We start from the raw sequence: 16,487 nt of genomic DNA on the forward strand, positions 1-16,487 counted from the left end.
ACAAAAACTAATTTTGAGGGCTTTATTTCACTGCTATTAATTGACGGAATTTTTTGAGCAATGGCTCAAATGAAAGCTTGTAACTTTCTGGACCCCCTTCAAAATACCTATTGAATTTTAAATCAAAATTTTTGGGTCAAATCGGCCAAAAATCTGACATAGCATCTTCAATAAATGCCACACTTTCCATTTGCTCCCAACAAAGATGACGAATAGACATAAAATAGTTTTCAGTTACTCATTATTCAATCATTTTATTCTCACTAGTGTTAAAAAAAAAAAAAATTAAGTGGCAAGATACTAAACTGCACTATGAAATATGCACACACAAAATTAATTTACACTGAGGTCAGCCCTTAATTGAAAACTTTAAACCCAAGATTTTAAAGGGCCACTATCATCATGATCGAAACATGCTGTAGCTACACATGGAGTTATGTACTCTCACCTACTTTGTTACACCCTCCGTACCCTATCTATGTAGGACACATGCGGGAGTGCCCTTGTGGGGTCTTTCAGAAAATTGAACATTGGACCTCACAAGATATTACTTTGTTTAAGCTGGACCCCACAAGAGAATTGTTTTAAAAGGGCATAATAGAACTACAATAGCTTGAACCCACAGACCGAATCCTTAAGGTTGTGTGCAGTAACTGTGTGAGGTTCATAAGCCATGTACAGCCAACAGAACTTTTTTTTACCATAACGACATGACCCCTTTAAAGGCAGTGGACACTAAAGGTAATTACTCAAAATAATTATTAGCATAAAACCTTTCTTAGTAACGAGTAATGGGAGAGGTTGATAGTATAAACCATTGTGAGAAACGGCTCCCCTGTGATGTAATGTAGTTTTCCAGAAAGAAGTAATTTTCCACGAATCTGATTTCGAGACCTGCAGATTTAGAATTTTGCGGTCTCAAAATCAAGCATCTGAAAGCACACAACTTCGTGTGTCAAGGGTGTTTTTTCTTTTATTATTATCTCGCACTTTCGAGGACCGATTGAGCTCAAACTTTTACAGGTTTGTTATTTTATGCATACGTGTATGTTGAGATACACCAATTGTGAAGGCTAGACTTTGACAATTACCAATAGTGTCCGGTGTCTTTAAGAGATCAAAACAAGTGCACTAAGATTTCATAATTTGGTAAAATGGTCCTCATTGGAGTCAATGTACCAATCTGAGTTATAGTATAAATAACTAAATATACCCTAATTGGCATAGTTTTATAATTGTTACCATCACGGCAAGAAAATCACATGGTTGGCCATGTGAACTCTGAGAGTACATTTCTGTTTGAATTTCTGTCCGCAAAGTCCGCACGCAACATCCTCCGTTGTTGCATAAGACTTCTTATGTTTGTCCAGACTGCTTCGCTGCCTAAAGCGCTTCCCGCAGAAGGCGCATCCATAGGCTTTCTGATCTGAATGGATCTTCTTATGCTCCTTCATCGTGTTGCTTTGTGTGAAGGACTTCAAGCACACATCGCATTGGTAGGGTTTCTCTTTGGTGTGAGTCCGACGATGCCTTTTTAGATTGTTACTCTGAGCAAACGGTCGACCGCAGATGTCGCAAACATACTTCTTTGGATCGTCGAGCGTGAAGAAGTTGGGCTGTGCGAGGGATCTGACCTGGTTTATGGCGATACCACTCTGAACCCCTTCCAAATGTGGGTGATTTTCCGCTTGTTGTGGCGGACTCTCCGTAAAACTTGCACCTTGGGATATAGTTTCTTCAAGAGGCAATTGACGGGTATGATTAAGATCTTGAGTTCCCTGCGAAGAAATTGTTTCAGATACTTGACTTATACTTTGCACCCTCGCTGGTTGATATGTTGACACAACAGTTTGCGTCACCCTGTGACTGGTTTTTCGGTGTTCGTAGAGATTGCTCCGATATTTAAACCTCTTATTGCAGATAGAGCATGCATACTGCCTGACATCATCGTGAACATGTCTATGTTCTTTAAGTGCAGCTAACTGCGTGAAAGTTTTGTTACAGATGGCGCATCCAAACGGCTTGATGTTGGTATGGAATCTCCGCTTCCGTTGGAAGAATCTGTTGCCTAGATCATTGTTAAAAGCCCTGGTAGGTATGTCCGTTTCCGAGTGATCCTGGCTGTATGTGTGAGTTGAAGGATCTTGGGAGGTGGCCGGTCCAGCATTCAAACTTGAGATGTGGCTGTCATCAATCATTGGCACACTCGCTCTGTTGTAGTCGTTGATGACGGCTCCTTGTTTCTGGCTGCAGTTGCTGCTATTACAGTGCTGCTGGAGGTGTGTCAAATTATCAAACATCTGTCCGCAATCCCAGCACATAAACTGATTGTGATTGGCAGGTTTGCTTCCCACTGCATCAGACTGCTCCGCATCGTGGACTCTACAAGATTCCATGACTGACATTGAAGGGTCGAAATGTGACCTTTGACCTTCAGTGGTTTCGGATGACATCTGAATATCAGTTGGAATGACATTGGATGTCTCTGTCTGCAGCATTCTGCCATGGTTGTCCTGTGCAATAAAATAAAATAAATAAAAACAAAATTAAAAATTCTTGAGAAGATTTGAGTTGACTCAATTTACTGATAACGACAATAGGCAGTGGACACTATTGGTAATTACTCAAAATAATTATTAGCATAAAACCTTTCTTGGTTACGAGTAATGGGGAGAGGTTAATAGTATAAAACATTGTGAGAAACGGCTCCCTCTGAAGTGCCATAGTTTTCGAGAAAGAGGTAATTTTTCACGAATTTGATTTCGAGACCTCAGATTTAGAACTTGAGGTCTCGAAATCAACCATCTAAACGCACACAACTTCGTGTGACAAGGGTGTTTTTTTCTTTCATTATTATCTCGCAAGTTCGATGACCGATTGAGCTCAAATTTTCACAGGTTTGTTATTTTATGCATATGTTGAGATACACCAACTGTGAAGGATAGTCTTTGACAATTACCAATAGTGTCCACTGCCTTTAAGATGGATAGAAGGTATTATAAATCCATTCACATATTGTCTCTTTTCCTGGTGGTTCAAATCCCGCTCTAGTAAATTTAACCCCAAATCATTTAAACCTTACCCAGTCAACTTCCCTTGTGGTTTTTTAATATAATAAAAAGTGATCAACCATGATCTTGTAAAAAAGGACTAGAAAATTTGTCTTAAAGTAAATATGGAATGATTTTTTTTTTTTTAAGAAACCCTTACATTAGACTCTTCATCATCTGATATCCATATCGGTGACCTTTCATCTCTGACCTCTGCTTTATACACACTGTTGGTGAACTGGTTCTCAACTTGACTCGTCTGAAATTAGGGGGGAAAAGGTATTAAAGACACTGAACACTATTGGTAATTGTCAAAGAACAGTTTTCTCACTTGGTGTATCTCAACATAAGCATAAAATAACATACTGTGAAAATATTTTGAGACCTCAAATTCTAAATCTGAGGTCTCAAAATCAAATTCGTGGAAAATTACTTCTTTCTCGAAAACTATGGTACTTCAGAGGAAACTGTTTCTCATACTATCAACCTCTCCCCATTACTCGTATTAAAAAAAAGCTTTTGGGATAATCATTATTTTGAGTAATTACCAATAGTGTCCAGTGTCCACTGCCTTTAAATCTGCATAACACAGTCTGCTCAGTTTGCTCTTAAATTTGCCAGAGTGAACAGGCCCCAATTTTATAAACCCTGCAAGCACAATAACTTGCTGAGCACAGACAAGTTTTGCGGAATTCCTGCTTCCATAAGCCCAGATTCTTGGCTTACGGAATGGTAAGCAGAGCCAATGAAACTGGGTACAGGGGCCGACTTCACAAGGCAATCAAATTCATCGCAAGACAAGTTGTCAGTATCACCATAGTGATTTAAATTGTGATATCACACCTTACTTGGCAAACTATGATTGATTTGCAGTTACGATCAATCTTAGATCTTTGTGAAATCGGCCCTGGGTTTTGTAACTAGCACATGAACAGCGAACCACTGTGCTACACTGGACCACTTTTAGAGGTAAACGTTGAGAAAATATTTTTCCCATACATTTTTTCCATAAAAGTTCCCGCAAAATGCATACAAATTGTCTGACATAGCTTTTTTAATATGGCCTATCTGTAAATGTCCTTTGTCTGATTTGCCTCTTTCCTTACTCTGCCCCTTTAGCACCAAAGTTTGGTGGATTTTGGATTACTATTCTGTAAAACGAGAATGTTTTTCCAGCTTTCTCCAGAAGACGATCAGAGCATACTGATCGAAACGTCGAGTTGAAACCAACAGTTCTTTTCAGAACCACCCAACTCATTAGAGATAGTCATTACAAGGCGTTACCGCAAACCTTTCCATATTGAGAATGTTTTTTTTTTCAAATGTGATGAATAATGAAAGAGTGTTTGTAACTACTTAGAGTGGATTGGTGCAAGACATTTTTTTGGTACAAGTTGATGTGAAGTCAACTCCAAACATACAAGTTCCTCCGAGTGATCCAAACCATCTTGTGTGCTCGGTGACGTTAAATCAGCAGTTACTTGTGCAGTCCTTGATTGTGATTCTGGAGTGGTGGTCTTACACGAGCCTGTAACTTCCCCTGTAAAATCAAAAACACAGATTGAGTAAGAATTAATAGGTTTTTTTAATTATTATTTTGTCGCCAGACACACAAGGCCGGAAGGCCACTTCAAGGTGTGGGCTACAATTATTTTTTTCCAGAGGCCGTTGCCACCTACTCCTAGGGCTGAAACAGGGTTACCCCTTTTACAGTCCATACAAATGTAAGCTTGGGTATCATCAGTCCGAAGCCTGGCTGGTAGAGCAGAAAGCACAGCATGTACCTCCCCAATTTTTACGTAGCAAGTGTCACAACCGGGATTCGAACCCACACTCTGCTGATCAAACACAAGAGATTGAATCCGGTGCTCTTAGCCGCTTTGCCATGACACGCTACAAAGTTCATTAAAGTTCATTTGCTCCTGTGGTCACAAAAGATCATCTAGACTGGCAGGTCCGAGGAAAGGCAGTTCCTACTCCTAGTATCGTCATTAAGGGTTAAAAGTTAACAGGTCAGCAGCACTATTTGGGGGTCAGAAGACTTTGCATAAAAAATGAAATAGAAAGGTTTGCGGTAACACCATGTAATGATAATCTCTAAATGAGTTCGGGTGGTTCTAAAAAAAAAACGCTTGTTTCAACTCTACCTTTCGCACAGTATGCTCTGATAGTCTTCTGGAGAAGCAGAAGGCGATCAGAGCATACTGATTGAAACGTCAAGTTGAAACCAACGGTTCTTTCCAGAGCCAAATTGCAAATCTTTCTATATCGTTTTCCACCACGCAAAGTTTCAAATCCTACTTTTAAAATATGTTGTTTATAGTCCGAGTGGATCCAAACACACAAATATGTGACCCGCTACGTAAAAATGAGTCAGATGTCGCCCAATGCATTATTAAGTTATGGACAGTTTAATGTGAAAAAAAAAATAATAATAATTTTTTTTTTTTTACTTTTTAAGATCTTTATTTGCATGGTTAACCTTGAGAACACTTACCTTTAGGTTATAAAGCTATGAATACAGCAATTTTGTGATCAAACTTATTTCTAATTTGTATCCTTATGCGCGCAATGGTAGTTCAAAACATCACTTTACTTGTAATTCGTTTTTCAGAACAAATTATGTATTGGCTAATTTTAAACGGGAGTAACTCAGCAACGCGACACACCCCAAAGCTCAGACATATTATACCAAATTACTGCTGCTGGTGTGTTCTTTCCAGCCATGCATACAACTTAGTTCTTGAAATTGTCAACATCTGACTCATTTTCACGTAGCGGGTCACATATCAGCAGCACCAATAGGAGACTTTCCAACGCTAGGTGGCAGCAGACATACCGGGTAAATTTCCATTGTTTACGTAGTTCTGAACATGCGCATAATTCTGAGAACAATGGATTTACCCGGTAAGTCTGCTGCCCTCTATCGTCCCAGAAAGTCTCCCATTCTGCAATGGAACTGAAGCCTGGGTAGGGCCAGTAGGCCATTACTGAATGGACCTGATTCGAAAAGTGTTCATAAAAACCAGAAACATTATGATATCGTGAGAACCAGAGGTTAACAGCTATGTATTACAATGCTTACCACTTCTTAAAACTTGATGAGGTGTTGGAAGTTCTGATGCAGGAGACAACAGGGAGACTTTTGACTCGTTGACTTCACTTCTTGAGTTTCTGTTAAAAAGTTAACACCTAAAAGGTTATTTTATAAAAAGTTATTATACGCTATTATAGTATAATGTAGTCAGGCAGGCCCGATACTTGCCCCTGGTCACTGCCATTGTTGAACCAAGTGTAGTTGAAATGCTCCTTTAGAAATTTGCTCCTAGGGTGCCCTTTACCAAGGAGATATGCCTTGGTGCCCTTGCCCTTTCAAAAACGAAGCACGCATGCAGGCCTGAATCAAGGGGTCTTTTAACACTAAACGAGACTTGCGTAAAGAAAAAAGTTCTTTTAATAAACCTTAGTAACTTTCCCAACCCCCATCACCATTCACCTCCTCATCCACCATTTCAGATTCAAACCAAACGTCATATTTGACGGAAAAGTTTCCGTATTGCGCCACCACTTTTTCATTTGATATGAAATAATATAATATCTAATTTACCTCAATGTGTGAATGAGGTATCCCTTTTTGGAAAAATTAGTGAAAAGTGGTGGTGCCATACAGAAAGTTATCCAATTTAACATGGTCTCAGTTAATTACAACAAAACTAAAATCAATTCAAAACAACCAAGTTTTACCTATCAAAACTTTGTTGGTTGTTTTGTTAAAAAAAAAAAAAGTTGCAAGTTTGAATTGAACTTTGATTTATATAGTATAAAAATAACTAAAACTTAAAAGAAGAAGACGAGAATTAACGAACGCATTCAGTCAATCCCCTACCAGTACCAAGTTTAACAACAAATTGGTTTTATTAAGGAGCAATCTAGTTTATTGCTCCATGGTCTTTCATCAGCAGACAGCAGTCAGAATAAAATTATATGAGCAAGAGAGTCGAGTTGGCACTTACGACGTTGTTTTTCTGCAACTACAAACTCGACACATTCGCCGATGAACATCGAGTAAATGATCAAGAAAATCCCCCGCAGAAACTTCATCACAATCTAAGAGTTCATCTGCATGTCTCTCGGCATTGAGCCGTGTCTGGAACAGTGTCTTTTCCTTCAACCACTGATCATGTAAACACGATCCAAGACGAATAAGCTTGAAGTTTAGACTAGACATTGTTGTTGCTGTTGTGTCTACACCGCATCATGCGCATGTGTGTACGCTCTAATCTGATGTGACACACTCGACCGACCTTATATACAGCACCAACTGCAGCATCAATGCAGTCAGTAGTCAACTCGTACATAGTACATGTATAGGAAGATGCATTGACACGACAAAGTCGTCATCATCATGCTCGACCTTTCAGTACCAGTGATAACGGGAGGGGCGTTGGAAGAACCGGAGGGGAGCTCTTAGTTTTAGGTTTAGGACTATAAGCATGTTAAACCATTCATGATTGATCATGTTCGAAAGCAGCATTCTTGAACAACCCTGCACTTTGTATTTAACATATTTAAGGGCAACATTGGTCAAAGACAGGAGCTCATTGGTAACGACGGTGCCCGTATCATACCCAGGAGAGTACCCGGGTCAAACTTGTATCGCGGGAATCCGAGTCTCATCAAAAAAGAGCAATGCGTGAGGGTAACAACTTAAAAATAAAGAGCAATTGACAACTTCATCAAGGGGGCCCTGGCCATCTGGATAGAGAATTGAGGCAGGAAGTTGTCCTCGAACATAATGTAACCCAGGTTGAAGAACCACTCATATTCAGTTACATTTTTTATTGGATGGTAGTCTCAATCCAAGGATGTTGCAAAGCTGGCAAACAGAGTCAAGCTGAGCGACTGGGAAGTTTCCATCTTGTTTTCGGCCCCTATAATAATTATTGTAAAATCGAATTTGACCCGGATTCTTGCTCATACACTTGTGACCAGCTGACTCGAAAGGGAAGATTCACTTCCTGCAGTCTGACTCAGACTGACGGGTCGTCATGTTGACCTTCTTCGGTCACTCGCAATGGCGATATGATCCACTGATGTTCTTGTGACAAGTGTATGAGACTTGAACCAAACTTATTGTCGATGTCCCATGCAATAGCAGGTCCGTACATTCAGATTTGTCCCGTATGGTGTGACTCATTTTGGGTCAGTACCGAGAAGTGTGTCAAAAAATACCTGAATATGGGTCGAACCGACACAGCTAGAACTCCAGTTATACAATCACATTTTGAAAAATCGCTTATACCGGGTCATCCTGACCCAGAAATGGGCGGGTCCCTTAGACCGTACTCCTGGTCAATCGTCAGTGGCCGAGTGCCGGGTGTTTTATTATCTGTATTGATCGTAAAAAAAAGAAAAAATCTTCCGTATATAGCTCTGATCCAAAATGAAACATAGTCCAATTTGTAGGATTCGGACTGCCTCTAACTACCGGGCAATCTCGGTAGTCTGCTCTAGAATTACAAAGTTCGTGAGTTCGAATCCCGTCCGAGTAATTATGCCTGTGATATTTGTTCACAGGACTCGGAAAAGAGTATACAGTGCTAACACACATTGGTGTATGGGTAAAAACCACAATTATTATTATAAGTCCTTCCAACTCAAAATCTGGTGAGTTAAGTTGATGGATACCATACGGTCGCCATAGTTTTCCAGCACTTATTAAACCAGAGAGTTCTTCAAAATGAAAACAATATTGTCATAAACAAAAGAATCGTATGGTCCAGTGTGGAAGTGATATCCGCTCTTAAGCCACGATGCTCAGTTCTTGCACCAGGGAAGTGTTTCGGCAACACGTGTACAGTTGTAATTCATTATAAATAGAAAGATTGTAGCTGAGTTGCACCATATTATTCCCACTGTATTGCAGAAGTGGGAAGTTAGATTTTTGCCAGCTCTGGGCTCGATTTGATAGCTGATAGCGGGGGTAAAGATGAATATCAACGGCATCATTGTTGTCTTGGTCTTGGGTCTCACGGACGTTGCTCTCGGCGGACTTCGATACCTTGGTAAAATTAACCTTGCCTGAAAATATCCAGTAATATCAAAACAATTCTGTCTGTCTATACTATTTCAGTCCACTGCAGGAGGAAAGCCTCTTCACTAATTTTCCATTTCACTCTGTCCTGCACTGTATGTTGCCAAGCAATGCCCCTCATTTTACTTAGTTCATCTCTCCATCTTCTGTTTCGTCTCCCTCTTTTTCTTTTCCGGTTTATTGGAGACCATTTTGGTTGTTTTGCATGACCACCTGCTGTTATACCTCCTTACTTGGTGACCTGCCCATCTTCACTTCTTTGATTTAAATGTCTTAATAATATCTTGCACTCTTGATTTCTTTCTTCATTTCTCATCAACACAATTAGAAAGCTATTAACATAATTTATGTCACTGTATTTTATAATTTGATTCGTTAAACAAAAATGTTTACAGATATTAATTTGGATCGCGTTGGAATAGACACCCCAGCTAACTCCATCATTGTTGACGGCGGCAGAGCACCAGTTAATTTCCGTGCACTCATCACCCCTAAAAATGGAGCTTCAAACATCCTGAACCGCTTTACAAGCGATCGGTACAAACTGGTCGCTTTCCTCGCTACGGGCCAGCAGGGTTCGAATCCCACTGCTGTGACACCGGGAGTGATTCCATCCGCAGACCAACTGAAACCACTGACTGATGGAAGACAGGTATGCAACGGGTCTACCCTATCCTGAGAAAACTGGTTTTTTAATGATGACAACATTTGCACTTATTATTTTGATAATGCTGTGTTCTTGACCATCAGTCCAGGCTAGCTGTCCGAAAAATAAAATAACAAATGGGCCCATAAACATACTTTCGCCTCAGCCTTTACTGTAAGGAGCAAGTATCAAAGTGATGAGACTTGACTTGCCCAATGTGTGCGTCTTTGCGCAACTATGGGTTTTGGCTTTGAGATGTGTCAAGCAGTCTGGTTTCCCTATCCAGACAAGTTAAGGCCCGATTTCATAGAGCTTCTTTAAAGAAGCTATGAATATTGTTGCTTTTAAAAAAGCAACAAAAATGCTTTGGCTGGTAACCTCAATCCACTAAGCACTGCTATAGGTAAGCTACTTTAGTGCATAAGCGGCCCAGTCTCGGTAAAATTGGGCCGTGGTTCATCGACTCATTTGAACAGAAAACACAAAACTATTAAACTCCCGGATGCCTCACTTATACGCACACAACAGAGAACCGTTAAATTAATGCAATATTGCCAGTAGATGAGAGATTTTACACTGTTTGACGTCAATTGGGAACCTAAAAATTTACATTTCTCTTTGATTTGTAGCTGGTTCTCCCTGACGTTGATGTTGTGTTTGATTTGACGAGAGTAGATTGCTCCAACAATAAGTTCCCGTATGCGTGTCTGACCCTCAGCCCAGCGGATGTCGTTGCCAACCATTGGCAGCCAAGTACATCCTCTGCACTCACCAGATGCGTCTATATCACCTGCAAACCAAGTATGTCCAATTTCAAGCTATTGTTAATGTCGTTGTCGTTGTTGTTGTTGTCATCGTCGTCGTCATTGTTGTTGTTGTTGTTGTTGTTGTCATCGTTGTTGTTGTCGTCGTCGTCGTCGTCCTCGTTGTTGGAGGTGTTGATGTTGTTGTTGCTGCTGCTACTTTTGTTGTGTTATTGGATGTTTTCGTTGTCGTTGCTGCTGCAACTGCTGTTGGTGTGTTGACGGTGGTGTTGTAGTTGTTGTTATTGCTATTGTTGCTGCTGCTGTGAAAAGTGAACACCGTAGCCACAATTTTGTGACGAAAAAAAAAAAACACTTTAATACTATTTGTATGACTTAAAGATCAACTAATATTTCATTTTTTACCGGTACTTTGCAGAACCCGTGAGAGTTGATCTTGATTACGTCGATGTCGACATACCTCGCGATGCCATCATTGTCGATGGAGAAATCGTCGAATTATCGCTATGCGTCTACTTCACTCCCAAAAATGGCGCCGCCCAGGAGCTCAACTCCCTAGGTTCCATCGCGAAGTTCAAGCTCACTGCCTTCCTGTCGACCAGTAGCACCGGCGTGGGTAATACTGCTCAAGTCATCGGTACAATCCACAAAATTGACCAGACTCAGGTACTCACGGACAACAAGCAAGTGTCTTTCTACGACGCTGAGTTCCCATTCGACTTGAGTAACATCGACTGCACTGACGGGGCTTACCCGTATGTGTGCGTCACTCTGTCGCCTGATGACGGGGTTTCTGGACGTTGGGGGCTGACTGCTAACTCAGTGCGGACTGTATGCACTCCAATTATATGTCTTGGTAAGTTTCGGTAACATAGTTATTAAATAAGAAAAACCTTTAGAAGCGTTCAGCAATCGGGACCTCCTATTGTCCCTCTTTTGTTTGTATAGCTTTCGGCAACAGCTTCCTTTGGTTTTGTACATGCTCCCCAACTTGCTGGAGACCTTCACCGAACGAGGGCCATGTTGTCCTTTTTGTCATAAGTCCCTGATGTGAATCATGTGTGTCTTGAAACCTAACATTATAGAAGAGATTGCGTAAAGACATTGCAACGAAGCAATTTTGGCCGACACAAGACTATTTTTAAGACACCATTATGTTTGGGCAAATCTGTAGGTATACACCTAAACCAAACAGAGCACTGTATAGTGTCCAACATATTTTGAAAAGGCCCAATTGCAGCCATAGACAAAGAACAGTTCTGTACTCACAATTGTTAAAAATGAAATAAGCATCACCATCAAACAAAATAATAAAAGAAACATTGACAACATAATTACGAAGCTTAAGAGAACATTGGTTTCATTTCATATTGTCCATTACTTTTTAAATAAACAGCCCAAGACAACTTCCAAGCACTCCGAGTATGTGAGGACAACGTCTTCAGTCTTTCGTGCCCAGCGGGTCACGCCATCCACGTTGCTGATGCCGTCTACGGTCGCATCATACCCGGTAACACCGTTTGCCCAAGTAGCTCCATCTTGACGACAAAATGCAGGGCTTCGAACTCTTTGAAGGTTGTACGGGACAAATGCGAGGGTGAAACGGCGTGTTCCTTCACCACTAACAACGGGGTCTTCGGTGACCCATGTCCGGGTACCACCAAGTACCTCCATGCCTTCTACATCTGTGAGTATCGTTTGCAATTCTTACACATCTCCTCCTAGATAAACGGCAGCTTAATCGTTGTAGAGGAAAGAAATGCACCATTTTGTATAGTTCATGCCACCCGTGGAGTTGATTTTTTGGTAATGACTCTTAAAATTAGTGGCAATATAAACTTATGCGTTAAGAAGTACAGCATCTGTGGCTAGTATAATGCATTCTTTTGAGAAACATGACTGCGAAGTACTACAGTTATGGAAATAGATATAACTTTTTATATCCAACAATTTGAATATAAGACGCGTAACCGCGGTAACGCTTCTCAGATTGTGTTCCTGTAGGGATTATTTTTCCTGCGTGGGCATAATATTATCTCCTGAGTTTCGGCGATCTCGAAAACGTGACCACCTTTTCAAATGAAATTTTCACAGAAGAATTTTGTGTATAACTGCAAAGCTCTTACATTAAAACAATCGAACGGTTCCAAAAACCAAAGATGAATTGCCTTTGAGAGATAAACAAACAATGAATGTCATTGTAAAGCTTCGACTTTGCTGTGAAACTTCCCAACAATTTAAATCATACATTTCCCATAAACAATGTTTAAGACATCAACAAAAATTAAAACAAATTAATAAAAGCGTGCTGTTTCTTCTTTTTCACAAAAACAGGTCGCGATACAGGAATAGTGAAGACAGTGTGCGATGGGGCGTGGCTCCAAATTGACTGCCCAGCCGGTAAAGGAGTCAACATCCTAGATGCCAACTTCGGTCGGTACGCAGGCGAGAATGTCTGCGGGTCTGCCGGGAGCGACGAGTGCATTACGGAGAACTCGCTTGCCGCCGTGCATACCAAGTGCCAGGGGAAGAGGTGGTGCAAGGTGCCCGCTACGACTGCCTGGTTCTCAGACTGCTGCTACGGGGGACCAAGATATCTCAGAGTCCGGTATAAATGTAAGCGAATTTATACATAATTATTTAACGAATGCAATTTTTTTTTCCTCTCTTTGTACTTTACTAAAACGTAGGTTACTAGGCACTAGTGTTATTAAAGCAAACTCGAATTAATGGTCTCTGAATTAGCTCTTTCTGAAATGGTCTATGAATGGTGATTTTGTATAGATCAACTTTTCTACATTGGTATTAGACTTGACTCATGTCCCAATCCCGTGAGAGTCCCTTTTTTCTAATCCCATCGCCTAACATCAGATAACTCCCCCAACCTGTGCCGCAGTTGCTACATTTTGACGTTGGATGTACTTAGATACCTCTCGCACGAGAATGGGACTTGAATCAAGTCTACATCGGTAGGGCCCTCTTGCATAAATTTAATCTCAGATACATTATTGAAGTGAGAAAATAATCATCTATTAATTGTGTAAAACAGGTCTTTGTTGATCTTTGCAAAGTAAGTTTGTTTGCTAATTTTGAGTAATTACCAAACGTGTCAATGCCTTAAAACAGTCTGGTTGTAGTAGATAGAACAAAGTGTTGCACTGTTATGTAATTTTTTCTTCACATATCTGTCCAGGTGACTATCCCATAATGGTCTACAAATCGGTCTGTCAAGGAGGTTCTTTGGGCATTGATTGCCCCACTGGGCACATCATCAAAATCGACTACGCCCTCTACGGCCGTGTTCACGGAAGTGCCGTGTGCAACAGCCAACACTTGTTGGACTTCAACTGCAAAGCTGAAAATGCCCTTTCGGTAAGTGGACAAAATAAGTGCTACGAACTTCTACATTCAAACTCCGCAGACCAGTTTCATTATTTTGTTGGGTTGCAACATCAGCGTAGCAGAGAAAAACACGTGTGTATAAGCAGGGGGGTCAAAATTCATGGTTCGGCTCACCGCCGAAAATTGGCGCTTACGGTCCGGTGAAAATCAGTATGGTTGGCAAAAGCGGAGTTCCCTGCTTCTGTGAGTGTAAACGCCGACTCTTTGCCTACGGAAAGCAGAGCCCCCCAAAATGGGCTCTGATCAACACAACGTTAGGTGGCACCATACACCATGTTACATTGTTCTCGGTAATGTGCGCATACCCAGATCAAGCGTTGCAAAGTATCCCAATAAGTTGCTCTTTCAAGACAGAGCTAAGGAACACGAGAATGATTGTCACGTGACAACCCAAAAAGTAAACTTTATACAAGTTCAACACTGAGGGCACACCTGGGATCCATACAGTAACATCAGAACTAACTTTTTACTTAGCAACTGTGATTGATTTGCAGTTAAGAACAATATTAGCTCTTTCTGAAATCGGCCATCGATCGATACTCCGTAGGTCAATGAGGTCATAGGTTCAAATCGCAAGCTTGTTCTAGTTCATTAATACATATTATTCTGTTCAAACGTTGACTACCAGTGAAAAATTATAACAGAGGATCATCTTTCAAAAATAAGCAGTTTTCAAATTAACAGCTTCAAGATTTTGTGTTTAAAATTAATTTTGGTTCGTCTCTCCAGATCGTCAAGAATAAATGTGAGAACCAGAGATGGTGCAGCGTAAAGGCAACCAACTACGTATTCGGCAACCCGTGCGAAGGTACACACAAGTATCTATTCGTACGTTACTACTGTAAGCCGCATTAGAAAGTATTGTCACGGGACAAAGATTCAAGAATGGTGGCTGTCTTAAAACTGGGACGCGACGACGAGTGATGTTTTAATACAAAACAGTTTCTTAAGATTTACAAGCAAGTCAATAATTATGTGATATTTAGAGATAGTGTAGCAACAATTTGAAAGGACAAACATAAGCAATTTTAAGTGTGACTTAGATTATTAAGGACTCCACTGGACTCTATTGGTAATTACTCAAAATAATTGTTACAATAAAAACTTACTGAGTAACGAGCAATGTAGAGCTGAAAAACATTATTATTCAAACGAACAAAGAACAACAAGAAATAAAATTCACTTTCGTTTTTATTAGTGATTAACAACATTTTGAAATTCTGCCTGGTCGTTAACGTTTCTTGTGCATCTTTTCAAAGCTCGAATTTTTATCTTTCTGTAGAAAGATGTTCTAACTATTAGTAACAACAGCGTATAGTTTGTGTTGGATTGTGCAGGCAGACGAAAAGTAACAACAAGTTGTGATTTGTGACAGTTAAATGTATATGATATTATTCTACTCAGCCATGCTACTTTGGTGTAACTAAACGTCAATAGTTTCCATTGGAATAAAAGATCAATAAATGAACACAGCAATTTAAATACTTATAAGACTTGCATTTTTGTCTTAAAGCATTGGACACCTTTGGTAATTGTCAAAGCAGTGTCCTCACTTGGTGTATCCCAACCCAATGCATAAAATAACAAATCTGTGAAAATCTGGACTCAACTTGTCATCGATTGGTGAAAGAAAAAACACCACTGTTGCATGTGTGCTTTCAGATGGCTGAGAAAGGCTCAGATTCCACGTTTATTTCATTTGTCACAATTTTGTATACATGTACTATCAACTGCAGCGCCCTTACAGTTGCCAGCTGCCAAGTTAGTTTGTATGCATTGAGCATGGAGGAATAAGATTCCTGATTTGTTTGCATATTTGAGCATGGAGGAATAAGATTTCTGATTTGTATGCATATTTGAGCATGGAGGAATAAGATTCCTGATTTGTATGCATATTTGAGCATGGAGGAATAAGATTCCTGATTTGTATGCATATTTGAGCATGGAGGAATAAGATTCCTGATTTGTATGCATATTTGAGCATGGAGGAATAAGATTCCTGATTTGTATGCATAAAATTATTTGAGCATAGAGGAATAAGATTCCAGATTTCTATGCATATTTGAGCATGGAGGAATAAGATTCCTGATTTGTATGCATATTTGAGCATGGAGGAATAAGATTCCTGATTTGTATGCATATTTGAGCATGGAGGAATAAGATTCCTGATTTGTATGCATATTTGAGCATGGAGGAATAACATTCCTGATTTGTTTGCATATTTGAGCATGGAGGAATAAGATTCCTGATTTGTATGCATATTTGAGCATGGAGGAATAACATTCCTGATTTGTTTGCATATTTGAGCATGGAGGAATAAGATTCCTGATTTGTATGCATATTTGAGCATGGAGGAATAAGATTCCTGATTTGTATGCATATTTGAGCATGGAGGAATAAGATTCCTGATTTGTATGCATATTTGAGCATGGAGGAATAAGATTCCTGATTTGTATGCATACAATTATTTGAGCATAGAGGAATAAGATTCCAGATTTCTATGCATATTTGAGCATGGAGGAATAAGATTC

The 16,487-nt window shown here is 40.1% G+C and overlaps 2 protein-coding genes across 4 annotated transcripts; one reads left to right on the forward strand and one right to left on the reverse strand.

The window, feature by feature from the left end:
* Positions 1-1,044: 1,044 nt before the first annotated feature.
* LOC117291113 (zinc finger protein 112-like) lies at positions 1,045-7,307 on the reverse strand. Of its 3 annotated transcripts, none has more exons than XM_033772647.1 (6): positions 7,064-7,307; positions 6,136-6,224; positions 4,472-4,590; positions 3,211-3,309; positions 2,204-2,513; positions 1,045-2,170 (listed from the first exon to the last, which is right to left on the reverse strand). In XM_033772647.1, the coding sequence occupies exons 1-6, from the start codon at positions 7,276-7,278 to the stop codon at positions 1,245-1,247; spliced, it is 1,758 nt and encodes a 585-aa protein (XP_033628538.1). In that variant the 5' UTR covers positions 7,279-7,307; the 3' UTR covers positions 1,045-1,244. The 3 variants fall into 3 exon arrangements, with proteins under 3 accessions (XP_033628538.1, XP_033628537.1, XP_033628535.1); XM_033772646.1 differs by having other exon boundaries at positions 1,045-1,704; positions 1,735-2,513; XM_033772644.1 differs by having other exon boundaries at positions 1,045-2,513.
* A 1,732-nt stretch (positions 7,308-9,039) lies between these two features.
* On the forward strand, positions 9,040-15,531 carry LOC117291275. Its single transcript, XM_033772906.1, has 8 exons — positions 9,040-9,115; positions 9,540-9,796; positions 10,420-10,591; positions 10,973-11,410; positions 11,951-12,241; positions 12,889-13,170; positions 13,748-13,926; positions 14,686-15,531. The coding sequence occupies exons 1-8, from the start codon at positions 9,040-9,042 to the stop codon at positions 14,809-14,811; spliced, it is 1,821 nt and encodes a 606-aa protein (XP_033628797.1). The 3' UTR covers positions 14,812-15,531.
* Positions 15,532-16,487: the final 956 nt, after the last annotated feature.

This window comes from Asterias rubens, chromosome 6 (genome assembly GCF_902459465.1).
Source record: "Asterias rubens chromosome 6, eAstRub1.3, whole genome shotgun sequence".
NCBI lineage: Eukaryota > Metazoa > Echinodermata > Asteroidea > Forcipulatida > Asteriidae > Asterias > Asterias rubens.

What these genes read in the sequence shown, in the direction of transcription:
- LOC117291113 (XM_033772644.1), bottom strand. Translation starts at nt 7,278, where the DNA reads ATGTCTAGTCTAAACTTCAAGCTTATTCGTCTTGGATCGTGTTTACAT. An exon ending in TGGATCACTCGGAGGAACTT is followed by an intron (nt 3,310 to 4,471) that starts GTATGTTTGGAG and finishes CCCTAATTTCAG; the next exon opens with ACGAGTCAAGTTGAGAACCA. An exon ending in CAGATGATGAAGAGTCTAAT is followed by an intron (nt 2,514 to 3,210) that starts GTAAGGGTTTCT and finishes TTTATTGCACAG; the next exon opens with GACAACCATGGCAGAATGCT.
- LOC117291275 (XM_033772906.1), top strand. Translation starts at nt 9,040, where the DNA reads ATGAATATCAACGGCATCATTGTTGTCTTGGTCTTGGGTCTCACGGAC. An exon ending in CACTCCAATTATATGTCTTG is followed by an intron (nt 11,411 to 11,950) that starts GTAAGTTTCGGT and finishes TTAAATAAACAG; the next exon opens with CCCAAGACAACTTCCAAGCA. An exon ending in TCTCAGAGTCCGGTATAAAT is followed by an intron (nt 13,171 to 13,747) that starts GTAAGCGAATTT and finishes ATATCTGTCCAG; the next exon opens with GTGACTATCCCATAATGGTC.